Below are 13,717 nucleotides of genomic sequence, written 5' to 3' on the forward strand. Positions count from 1 at the left end.
TCACGGAAGAGAGAGGATTTTGTTTCCTTTTGACTTGATTTTTGACAAGAACGGACAATTTTTTGGGAAGGTTTATTGCCTTTTAAGTTCTAGTTTGAAGAAAGATGCTTTTGGATTTTCTGATATGTCTGTTGTAGGCTTTCCATCTTAGTTTCAGTAAATTGAGATAAGTCGGGGAGGGAGAGTGTCTGCAAGTTCTTTCCACTGCTTTTAGTGAGCGGCGCTCATCATTAAGGCTGTAGTTGAACCAAGGGTTAGACTTTTTAATTGGATTCTTTTCAATTGTTTGGTGCGATTTATTCCATGATGTCAGACATGAAGTTGATAAAGGGATTGGTGAGGTCTTCTGTGTCGTGGATGTTAGTGGGTAACTAGCATGAGTGGGTTGATGTTTCTGGTATCTCATCTCTGGTCTTGCATTTGGCTTTCACTGGTTGACCTTTAGAGATAACCACCTTTTCTGCTATGGAGAATAAGATGCAGTGTCCAGTAACATGGTAGGATAAATTCAATTTGGATGGTATGCGCCTTTGCTAGTATTAGGTCTAAGGTTGCCTCTTTGTTGTCCGTTGAGCTGTCTCAGGCTTGAACCAGGTTGAGGTCACAGAGGAAGGATTGGAACCTATTCACCAAAGGGTAATTTGTGACATTCCAGTGGATATTAAAGTCACTAATACAAATCTGATTACTGTGTGATCAGTTGTTGGTAAAGATGCTCTCCATTATTTGTTCTATAAATTAGTAATTCAATCAATCAAATTCTCTTTATTTCGGTTAATAAAAACCATAAAAGATACAGCCACACAAGTCATAATCAAATATATTCAGGGCTAAAAGGCGACATTTGAATGACGAATTAAACAATTTAAAGATAAAAGTGGCTGTGATTGGTATAATAATAACAATGTGTGAAGAGCATAAATGATACAATTCTCAAGTAGATCATGCATTTGATTTGTCCAGCAATATAAGGCAGGGCAATAAAACCACATGACTAAAGTGCAAGTACATTCATGTATTTTGTGTAACACGTAACACAGTCCCCAAGTTTACAACCTAGGCATAGGGCGGCAATTCATAAAAGCCCCTTTTTCACATATGATCACCCTAACTCATAATCGAACAAAAATGATAGAGTTAAATGCATAAAATAATACTAAAAGGGCATCTATTTACAATATAAAATAGTGGCAGCATTGGGAATTAATCCTCACTCGACTGGTCGTCGCATTATACTTTTTAGCTCTCATGACAAGAAAGGGAAGTTAACAGCGCCCTCCTTCTAATCGTCCAAAAGGGTATACAACGTTTAGCACGCATTTTTTACCACGCACTACACTTACAACGCAGGCATTACCACGCATACCATTACAACGCATTGCGCTGGGGGGGCGCTCTAGGATAGGGAATAAGTTTAATTTTATATCCAACACCTTCCCTAGTGTCCACGGGGACTGGAGTTGGAATATAAAATTATACTTACCACTATCCAGCACCTCAAAGCGCTATGCGTTGTAACGGTATGCGTTGTAAATACCGCGTTGTAATGGTATGCGTGGTAATAGTATGCGTGGTAACGTCATACATCCGTCCAAAAGCGGCCTAGAAATTCGCAGTTGCGCAAGCGAATAAAGGTCTAGCATCTAATTTCAATATACGCAAGGCCTCTTCGGAGTTTTGGGTCCCAAGTTGTCTGCACACTGGAGCTAGCAATTTGCTCCATGGTTTTGCATAGGCTGTGCAAGGAAAATGAAAATAGACTATTGGTTTATGTGAGAAGGAACAGCAAGGGCCCCCCTTGGGATGAGATTTGTTAATCAGCCAGAGGTTTGTAAAAGCATTGATTGGTAAACTGCCATGCCTGAACTGGATATGCAATATCCTATCCTATGGAACCTTGATAATAGCAAAATAGCTTTTTAAGAGACAATTGGTTTTCAAGTCCATGAAAGCGTCTTTTAGGCTGCCATGTTAGATTTTCAAAAATGTGTTCTGCTTTATCCATGCCCAATAAAATAGCTTGGCCTCCAGTGTACATTGGTGAGCAGCCGGGAACATGTTTTGGCAAGCCAATGCTTGACTGAAGACTATCTACATGTTTGATCCAGCCAATTTTTGAAGTGATGTCCGGAGCAGAAACCTCACTGGAAGCTGCAGCATACAGGGCCAGGTCAGGAGTGTTGACCAATCTATGCCAAAACAACAGTGGGTGTAGCCTTGCAAGATCATTAATAGGCATAATACCCAAATCAAATTTTAGTGGAAGGAGAGGGGTACTTTGAGGAAGGGATTCCAAGTTTCTGAGGAACTTGTTCTCCCCTGCTAAAAGATCGCTTACGTTTGCTGTACCCCCAACTCTGCCCCATATAGAGCACTGCTCACAGCTTTGCAGCTGTACAGTTTAAGAGCAGCTGCGACTGGCTTTGTATATGATAGGCAATGCTTCTGCCTCAGAGACCCAGTTAGCTGGGAGAATTTGAGAGATGCCTTCTTGAGATGGATTTTCCAGGCCATTCCCTCTGACAGCTTAATACCCAGATAGTCAAATGAGCCAACCCTCTCAATTGGAGCATTGTCCAGGAGCAAATTCCCATTGAAGGACTTGTGGGGATTCAGCATCATTAGCGTTGTTTTGGTGGTGTTGATTACCAAACCCCTCCCATCACAAACAGCCTTGAATTGGTTCAATATTTTTGGAGGCCCATAGAACTTTTTGAAACTAAGAGGATATCACCTGAGAATAATACTGTAGTGATTTTGTGGTGCACAAAAGACAGAGCATCAGCTGAGATGGGGCACAGGAAATCAGCTACTTCGTTAATATACAAAGAGAAGAGGGTTGGGGCTAAAACTCAGCTCTGACGGACCCCCCACTGGAACTTGATATGGTCAGAGTTTAGACCCTGGTTTCCCCATCTCACACAGGCAAATTTCTCTTCATGCAATCTGATTAAGAGCTCCAGAATTTCTAGGGGCATTTCCATGTCCCTAAGCACCCACCAAAGTTAATCCCTGGGCACAAGGTTTGAAGGCTGTTTTTAAGTCTATAGAAGCTAGATATAGGCTACACTTGCCCAACACAACTACCTTCCAATACAGCATGACAAGATGAAAAACTTGATCGGTAGTGCCAGTATTCCATCGGTAACCCGCTTGTAGTGGAGAGAGGATGTGATTCTCATCCATCCCATCCTGGATCATAGCTAGGAGAGAGTGGCAAACTACCTTTTGGGTACAATCGATCAAGCTGATCGGGTGGCAGTTGGAGGGCTTTGAACTGTCACCTTCCTTAAAAAAAGGGATTACTTTGGCCCCTTTTGACGATTTTGAAATCATCCCTCACCAGCAATGTCATTGCCCAGTGTTGTGAAGTATGATATCCAGTTTCCCCTACCTGAGTGGAAGAGGTCACCAGGGATAACATCCGGACCCGGGGCTTTTGGAGGTGAAATTGCATCCAATGAATACAAGATTTCCTCTCTGATGAACGAGATTCTACCTACTGGATGACCTATATCAAGAAACATCTGAGCTCTATTTAGGTGCTAATAATTGAGTACAGATCACTAAAATGTTTATGCCACTCCGTAGCTCAGTTGATTTTGACCAAAGGGGGCGATCTTTCAAAATTGCTTCTGGACGAAAGTGACCAAAACATCCTGCTATCCAGGTGCAGGATAGCCTCACCAAGTTTTTCCCATTTCCTGTTATCCCACTCTCTCTTATTTTTGTTTTGTGCCTGTTTGTAGTGCCTCCTTACTTCATGTATCATGGGAGTGTCCCTGTTTCTGATGACTCCAGACAGTCTTAAGCGCAGTACCCTGAAGTTCTTGTTAAACAGCAGATTTGTCCCTAATATTCTCCCCTGTTTATATCTGTTCTTATGAATGTAAACATAAAAGGATCTGACCAAATATAAATAACTCCATATGTGAAGTACTACAGCTAGCCTCTGTAGTCAAATCATTGGTCGCTAGTGACAGGATATCCAAATTCTTATCTATATAATTGAAATGATCTTTTGTCCGTCTGCCATGATTGTGGGCCATTTGAGCCAGCATTTATCATTTGTAGGGATTCCCTCCTTGGTGCTCAATGGGATGGAGGCGACGATCTCCTTTCACCCCATGGATGTTCAACAGTCAGGCTAAGGGGATTATGGTCACTAACACAGGATGGGATGATAACCATGTCTTGTACTAGAGGCCAGAGGTTAAGATCCACAAGTAAGTAGTCTATCCTACTCAATCCATTTGGTCCAATAAAGGTAATTTCCACTCCTTTGTCAGAGCTGGTTCTCCCATTGTTAGCCTTTAGCCTGTATTCCAAAGAAATAGCATTCAGCTGCAAAGTTGCTTGCAACTAATTTTTATAGGGGGGAGCTCAAGAAGCTGTACCAACCACACTGTGTCCTCCTCATTAACCTCATAGAAGTCAACCCAGTCAAGTGGCTCGTATGTATTGTTAAAGTCTCTACCAATTATTAGGGTGTGACTGTCATGCCTGGCATATAGTAGCTTGTCCAGGGCATGAAGAGTTGGGGAGCTACCTCCTCTAGAACTTCTGGCATAGACACTATAAATGCCAATGCACTTGCCACTATTTAGCCTGATCCCAAGACTGTCTCAACTAATGGTAACCAGCTCCTTGATGTCACAGTTTATTGAGATGTTGATAAGAATGAGCAACCCACCTGATGGCCGGTCATGGTATGATGGGATTGCAGGTCTATGGAATGCCATGAACCCAGGGTCAGGCTCCATGTTTCCTGCAATAGGCAGATCTCATGTTGGTTGAAAAAGCTTGAGCAAGTGGTGGTAATCGTGCTTCCCCCGAATGCCCGGCACATTCCACAACACTATTTTCAACTTAGTGCTGTTTTTCATTAAGGGGAATGACTGGGAAGGGAGTAGGGCATTTCGATCAGTCAGCTTTGTTGGAGGGTAGCTAATTGTGTCTGTTTCTCTAGCCTGGATATGGTCTCTTGTCAATGGCATTATAGCTATAACTGAAAGAGGCTGTGAGTTGGATATCATAGGCTCAAATGGCTTTGTTGGAGGATGACTAAATGTGTCTATGTCTCTAGCATGGACATTGTCTCTCGTCAATTTGCATTATAGCTATAGCTAAAACAGGCTGTGAGTTGGGTATCATAGTCTCAAATGCTTGTAAGGGGCCCTCTTGATGGTATTATGATGTAGAGGAGGTGGAAACAAAATGTACACTGAAGATGCAAACGGGTTCCCTGTCAGATTCTGGGGCAAAGTTGAAGTTGGGGAATCCCTATGGGACAATGGGGCAACTGTATCGTGTTCAGTCTTGGTAGAGATGTTGAGCTTCAGCCAGATGTTTGTATCAGGTTGCGGATAAGTTCTTACTTCCAGGGCACCAAGTATTCACCAACTAGAGTAGGCTCTATTGCATTAACAGGGCTGTGTTTTAGGATGCATCATTTTGCCTGCACAATATCATCCCTTATTATAGATCTGCATCCCTGGTGTACCTTAACCAATGTATAGCTTTGTTTTTTAAGCCTTCACTGTTGTCATGTTTATAGCTATTACTATCAACCTTATGGATATAGGTCATATAGATGTTGTGGGAAAGGGAGCAGTATGTATGGGATGAAATGATTGGGGAGGTGATGGCGCCCAACTACAACCTGTTTTCGCTCTCTGTGATACTTACTCTGTCGGCATCCCATGCCCTACCGGGTCCCAAAGTGCACCCCTACGTTTCCACCCTTATACCTCCGAATACCTGCCATATACATCGTTTGTAAGGGATAACTCTGCAAGAGGTGCGAAGCTATTACTCAAGTGGAGGTTGGCTAGCATAGCACATTCAGTGATTCAGGTTTCACTCACAGGGCACAAAAGGTTGCAGGGGGGCTCTTTTAGCCCTTCCGGCACTGGCATTGGGTGTGTTTTGCTAATAACTTTCCTAAATGAACTTGGTATGTTCCCATACCCTTTCTTAGTAGACCCAGCAGGGGTATATGGGTGGGAGGCCGTATTGGTGGGAGCAGTGGCAGTGGTGTGAATGGATGGAACTGGTGTTGTAAGCAACCCCTCACAATCTGCAATGATGTTCTCAATACGATCTAACATGTTCTCCCCATGCACCCCTACTCTCCTGGGTTGGTGGCTTGAATCTTGGGACCGTTTCTTGGATCTCTTCTTTGTGGTGCCTCCTGGCCCAACCTCAGTCACTTTCATTTTTCCCATGCCAAGCAGTCAATGAGTCAAAACTGCAGGGTATGGTAAGAGATATTTTGCGATGAGAATATGTGGCAGTAAGTAAGTTAGAAGACAAATGCCAAATAATACCTTAGGAATAAGACAGCCCGAGAGGATGTATAAAGCCCCTCGTTGTGACGTGGGCTGCACAGACCAGCAATGTTGCCTGGGGCTTGAAGTCCTTGCCCCATCCCGTCCGCAGTGTAGCGAGCAGAGTAGTGGCACAAAAATGGTGTCCCGTGCTGCGGCTGCCCGCAACGATGTTTATAGCTCCTCCTGATGAGACAGGAGACGTAGAGGATCTAAGGAGAAAACTCGTTTTTTTCTTATTCACTGTCTAACCAGGCACTTTCAAGATGACATTGATAATGTTAATTACAAATGGAGTAGCTGCCTCAATAGCTTCAGAAAAAATAAGTATCTTATCTGTGAAATCCTCAATTTTAAAACTGAACTGACCAAACTGAAGACCTTCTGATGTTCGTGTCAGCTTTATGTAGCTTAAGCAATGAGTCAATAGATAATAGGAAGTAGAGAGTGGACAACTCTGTCTTGTTCCTTGATAAGGGTGGAAATAAGAAGAGGTAGAACCATTAACCCTAATATATGCTATTGGGTTTGCATACAGGGCTAAGACCAGTTTAATGAAGGCGTCACCCAGTTTGTGTGATCCCAATACTACTTCAAGGAACAACCAAGACACCTTATCAAACGCCTTTTCTGCATCAAGAGCAATTGCAGTTGGCAGTGCAGATAGACGTGCTTTTTATATAATGTGACAAACATTGCAAATATTGTCTCTTGCAAGATGTCCCTTAACTAACCCCGTTTGTGAATTATGAATGAGTTGGGGAATGTACCCCTCCAGTCAATTGGCAAGGAGCATCACAAACATTTGGGCTTTCATATTTAAAACAGAATTAGACGGTCATTTTGTGGATCAGAAAGATCTTTAGCCTCCTTGGGTATGGCCACAATAGTGGCGTCAGTAGCCATTCCGGATCAAGGCACAGGTGCTTTTTAGAATTTTTTTCTGATTTTATTTTATTGTTATAGTCACCATAACCTTAAACTAATGACAATGTCACACTGCTCCAACAAATGAGAGACCAAGAAATTGAAATCACAAACTTAAAAATCACGAAAATGTAGATTTTCTTTTTGGATTTCTTTTTCTTATCTCAATGAAAAGTATACTTCTCTAAAACAAGAGATAGAAGAAGATAGATGAAAAATGAGTTGAGGCAGTAGGATAACAAAAGAAAGCATAAGGTACAGGTTGGGAGAGCAAGAATGTAGAATATACAATACTCATATAATGACCGAATAAGTATTTTGTCAGTGAGAAAGTGGTAGAAAAAGTAGCTTTTGGGAGGCATTTATCTTGAGGGCATGCACTAGGTGTTCTAGCTATTTTATCATGCCATTTCCTCATGCAGGCTTTTATTTACTATCAAGTTAAGTGAATTAGAACAGTCACAAGTCGTATTCGTTCGAGGTGCAATAGAGTCTTTGTACATCATACCTAGTCTTCCAGGCCTCTGCCATGTTAAAAGACAAACTTGATAAGTGCTACTTTCTCACTATAACTAATTATTGCCACCACAGCAGTGTGCCTATACTCAGTACCAGGACATACATTAGCCAATTAATAATCAGTACAACTTATAAAGACTGACTTTATTGTAAAAGTGTGATTATTTGTGGCAAATTTTGTTTTGGTTGACCACACTCCTACAGTGATGTTTCTCAATCTTCTCGGGTATCACTTTGACTTGCAGGCCAGCACACAGAAATAGTTGTTGTGGACCTCCACCTCCGTGTCCGGAGAAGACACTCCCATGATCTGTAGAAGCCTGTAGTATGGAAGAGACAGTATAATGGTGAACTACACAGCATATCTCTGTTAGTTTCTGAATCAAAGCAAATAAAGATGTATGTCTTCTGGTTCTGCTCTTTCATTCAGCCTCTGCATTTCACTCTACATGTTTATATAAACAAAATTTGACTCTAACTACTTGGAACCTCACATGCCTCAGTTCTATCACAGTGTAATTACCATTGGCAATCCCAATAAGCATCTGTTACCTTTACATACAAGTGAGACTGACTGACATTGCTAACATTAGTTCACAGTAATCTTCAATATCGGTCAAGATCGAAATTACATCCCCCACATTTCTGCAGCAGTTTTTTCAAGAGACCACTAGGTGGCAGTAAAAAACTAGGGGCCTATTTTTATTACAACTTAAATACAGTGCATTCCTACCCTTTCACCTTGGCTTAGGGCCGTGGAGCAAGTTGCCTTGCTGTGGTCCCCTACACCAAAATGCCCTAAATGTAAAAACAGCTCTGTCTTCATAGGTGCAGAGAATGCCAAATATACTGATGGTAAGACTAAAATGCCCCTCCTACAGGCCAAACACAGAAAGGGAGCAAAGTCAGCAATCACAGCAATGAAAGTGAGACTGACACAAAAATCATCCAATCTTAAGCAAGGATTGGCTATGGAATATTTTGTTCAACGGTATATGCAAAAGACAGATGGAGCCACACAAAATAGTGAATTTCACTTGACTCATCTATGCTTCAGACCAACATTGTGCATTGTGACCTATGTGTATAGAGGTTCGTGTTGTAAGCCATTTTTCATTGTAGTTGGCGATGTCATGTTATGAGGCCATAATCAGCATATTGGTATGGGCGGGTGGCAGTTATAGACCTTATAAAGTGGAGTTGCTTAACAGAGGAGAAAAGTTAAGGCATATTAGAGCTCCTCCCCTTACTCAATAACTGACAGTATCTGCTGCTATACAGGATTTGTGGTGTTAGGTTTGAGTTACGCAAGCCTACTTTCATGGAGTTCCATATTATTTCTGTCTCCAGAATTCACAGTTTTTCACTTTTTCATAAAATCATGCACTTTTGTCCGGCGAATGTTCATTTTGCATGGTAACCCCAACAATTTTTTGCACGTGAGTGTGTACTTTGCCTAGGTATTTCTCATGAGTGACTTAAAATAAAGTACGCTTATTTAGAAAATAGATGCAAAAGTCAACATTTTCATGTGAAAGCCCAACTCACATGGGACAACACTACTTTTGCAGATTTTTTATATTTTTGCAAGAACTATCTGAATTTTGTGATAAAAATCCAACTTTGCACATTGCGTATTATTGAAACCTTCAGATGAAAATGAGAAAATGCTGTCATCTTATATTTTCGATTTGGTGCAATGAGGATGTGATTGTTTCTGTTATGAGGAACACAAACTAAGTGATAATGTCCATAGTAATCTGAGGGATGGTGACCAGTAAAAATATCCTTGGATTGGCTATGCTGTTTGCTTGTTGATTAGTGTGATTTATTTACATTTGACTCAATTTCATTGGCATGGGAAGGGAATACTGCAGAGTTGGTGTAACTAGCCCATATTTCAGACAAAATATTTTTTAATGAATCGAGAAAAAAAAAATAGAGGTATGATTACAAGGCTATAGTGCTACCTGAATGTCACTTTTAGTGACGTCCTGGCGGAGCTATGCCCTTCTCCATATTTACAAAGTGGCGCTAAGTCACTTTTTTGGCTTAACCCCAACTTGTAAATATGGCCCCTTTACTCGCATCAATTAGTGTGAAATGGGCATGCAATGGTTGTTTTTGTGGGCATTCCATCACAACACCCATTGCTTTTTGACGCCGCCCCATATTTAAAATGATGTGTTAACTAGAGGCAGCACCAAAAGCTAATCCCATGCAAGAGCAGGCGTTAGAATGTCAAAAAGAGGAGAATTTTTTTTATTACTCCTCGTTTTCAGAACACCGACAAAGTAGATTTGAAAGCAGCGACAAGACTTTGAAAACTCCTACCTGTCAATATGCTTGGAGAAAATTATATTTCCATATATTCCATATAGTGGGGATGACAGGGCATCTCTACATTATCTGTAGCTGCAAAGTCCATTTTTACTGGCCACTATTTCAAAATAGTCCAGGACAAAAACTTAAGAAAGGACACTTTTTTTATAAGACTTGCTCATGAGAAATTAGGGCCTCACTGAGAACGAGACCATCGACTTGTTAAATTCAGTTTTTACCTTTGCAAGTCTTAAATTTGTTTTGTTATCAATAATTTTGTAAACCGGGACAAATGCTTGTTTCTAGAGCAATGAATCCAGAATCACACATAAATATGGACTGCAATATTAAATTAATGCACGTGAAAGGGAATCCAACTTTTCCAGCTCATGCTGCCACTGCACAAAGTGAAATTGCCCTGACATGCTGGTGATGAAGGACCTTCCCATGTCAGATAGTGTGTATCCTTTGAGTTTATTTCATAAGAGCCAGACATGCCTATTACCTTCCACTGTAATGTAATGTAATGTATAGGCATTTATATAGCGCACTACTTACCCGTAGGGTCCCAAGGCGCTTCGACCGCTGCGAAACCCTTCCTGGCTTCCCTGAGAGATGGTCCCTTAATGGGTATCTCCAGGGTGAGACCAGGCATCCCCGGCGGTCTGGTGGGGCCGTTAGTGAGGATGAGGCAAGCTAATGCCCAGAGTTGCCGAGTGTGATCGCTGATCAGAGTGGGCACCGAGGCGAGAGAATTATCGAGTCCGCTGACCCTGGTCCAGAAACCTGCCGCGCCGGGAATCGAACCCTGGTCCCGGGCCGTCCTCTGCTCTCGGGTCTGCCGCCTCTAACCAGTGAGCCACACTACTCCACTCAAGCCTCATGCTGGCCTGAAACTGATCCCAAGTTGCATAGTCCCTGACCCCCTAGCAGCTCAAATGCTTCCTGCACCACAACCAACCTGACAGCTTCATGCAAAAATGAGGATACAATGAAAGCAAGGTTACAAGTTGTTGCCAATGAATGATATAAACATAGACGAAAGACTCAATACATGCCTATAATTCTGGAAGTATACAGAGCAACATCCATGCAAGAGAATAAGCAAGACTTGTAACCAACAGTCCAATGTGAGAGGTTATCAGTACTTAATACCCTCGATGAATCAGTAGATCAGAGAGGTGATTAGATATTAGGCTGATTAAGAAAAGTGTAGATCATTGACACCATAAAAAACTAATCATTTATAATAATAAACAATGTAAATACAAAAAAGTTATTGTGAATATAAACAATAAATAAGATTAAAAATTAGTTTAGTTTTCAAAACGTCTCAATAAATATATTATAATTTACAAATAAAACTTAAATAATGAAATTTCAGTAAAATTCATGCAAAATGTAAAATATTAGCCAATATATAATTTAATTTGCAATACAAATAGTTAGTATATACATTAACTAACTCCTCACTCCGTTCCCCTACAAACCCAACAACCCACTACTGCATTAAAAAGTATTAATTTCATTATAAAAATACACATATAAAATTTGAAATATATTTTAAAAAGTCAATTACAATTATGTTTGAATACAGGAAGTTAAAATGATTATACAAACTTATATCTAAAACTAATAAATATCGAGCATTATTGTAATATTGTTAAAAGTAAACATAACAAAACCCTTGCAAACAAAATTACAACCAAATTAATGATGTGCTTATGATAATTTACTAGTCATACTATTTTTGACAAATGTTTCTTGTCACACAATATTTTAGTCATCCATCATTCAAATCCCAACAGAAGGACCTCCATGGAAGTATTTATCATTAAAATTGTCAGTCTTGTATACATTCACATAGTACTCTTCCAGGTTTTTTTAAATCTGGATAGTAATTCCAGTTCTTGGGCTGTATTTTTCTTATCTGATTTCATTCCAATAGAGATTGGATTTTTGGAGCTGAACTTAATGCTACCACTCGTAGCGCTATAAACAGACCCCCAGATAGATTTGTACAATACAAATCAATTTAGCATTGATAACATACAAAGCTGGTGCCCTTCTGCATAATTATCTTGTTTCTCTTCGAAATGATAAGGAAAGATGCAATTTTCCACACAAAGGACCAGATGTAGCAAGCGAAAGAGCGATTGCAAACGCTGAAATTCGCAGAATATCAGCGTTTGCGACCGCAAAATAGCCCTGTGCAATGTAGAGAAGGAAAACTCCAATCACAAAATAAGGATTCCCAAAAAAAAAGTACATTTGCGAAATCTTATTTTGCGAATCTGACCATTCAAGTCCCAAATTGGGACCTGCAAATTGCAAAATCACAAATAAGAAATCACAAAGACATATAAGAAAAGTCCGGAAATAGAGATTTCACCAAAAATCGCTATTTGCGAGTCACAATTTACCACCAACTCAAAGCAGGTGGTAACCAGGTGCACTGCATATAAACAGCCCCAGAATGGATCATGTTTCAAACAATGGCAGCCCTGTATGTCATACCAAGGAGGATGCGTATGCAAACAGCAGCACAGAGAATTAGGCGGCAACGGGAATGCATATACAGAGTGCGCATTACCCTGTTCCAACTGACAGAAGAAATACATGAGAGGTACAGGCTTGACTCCATTACCATCCTAGACCTGATACGTGGCCTGCATCCAATCCTGGAGCATCAGTTACGCAGGGCAATTCCACCACATGTGCAGGTACTGTGTTCCCTGCACCTCCTTGCATCAGGTAGTTACCAGGGGGTGATAGCTGTAGCCGGAGGGGTCTCATAAAGTTGCTTGTCACGCTTCCTGAACCACTTCCCGGATGCCATGCTTCAAAGAGTGCACCATTACCTCCGGTTTCCCACATCCAACAGGAAATGCATAAGACCAAAATGGATTTCTATCAGATGGCTCAGTACCCACATATAATTGGGTGCATTGATGGAACATATATTGCAATATGTGCCCCCTCTGCTACTGAGTACGTATATCAGAACAGAAAATCACATCATTCCATCAATGTCCAGGTCATTTGTGATGCATAACACGTCCAAACCTGATATAGTAGCAACATTCCTACATCTTCAGGCATAGTGGAATCTATACACGTCTGACTGGGGGAGAATTTGGAGAAGAATACCTGCTAGGTAAATGCATGTAACACACTCTGATGAATACCTTGGATGTATCTGTAGTTGCCTGTGATTGTTGTTTCATCCTTTCCCATATAGCAGACAGTGCATATGCAGTGCTTTCACCCATACTAACCCCATTAATCAACCCATCTACCCCAAGTAAGAGGAGATACAATGCTGCCCATAAGCCGACGTGGTGGAGTGGGCATTTGGACTGCTGAAGAGCAGGTTTTACTGCCTCCACAAAAGTGGCAGTACCGCCCCAAGATATGCTGCAAAATCATTGCAAAGGAATCCCCATGGCCTCATCACAGAGCAGCAGGTGGTGAAGGAGCCCCAGATGGGTGACACAGACGTGATGACATCACACGCAACTATTTCTAAGTGAGTAATGACACACAGCTGATATGGATATTTGAATAATGGTGTTTTATTGTCCTTACATCAGGCAATATGTATGCACACCGCCTACAAT

The 13,717-nt window shown here is 41.1% G+C and overlaps 1 protein-coding gene across 5 annotated transcripts in view; it reads right to left on the reverse strand.

Annotated features, from left to right (window-relative positions):
* Positions 1-5,766: 5,766 nt before the first annotated feature.
* LOC147701314 (putative methyltransferase DDB_G0268948) overlaps positions 5,767-13,717 on the reverse strand; it is a 246,938-nt gene continuing 238,987 nt past the window's right edge. For 4 of the 5 annotated variants that reach the window (XM_086930034.1, XM_086930033.1, XM_086930037.1 and 1 more), the window contains one exon: positions 7,292-8,095. In XM_086930034.1, coding sequence (XP_086786160.1) covers positions 8,005-8,095 — 91 coding nt within the window. In that variant the 3' untranslated portion in view covers positions 7,292-8,004. Of the gene's footprint in view, positions 8,096-13,717 lie in introns of all 5 variants that reach the window. The other variant, XM_086930036.1, reaches the window with a different exon arrangement.

Source organism: Lissotriton vulgaris, chromosome 7, assembly GCF_964263255.1.
Source record: "Lissotriton vulgaris chromosome 7, aLisVul1.2, whole genome shotgun sequence".
NCBI lineage: Eukaryota > Metazoa > Chordata > Amphibia > Caudata > Salamandridae > Lissotriton > Lissotriton vulgaris.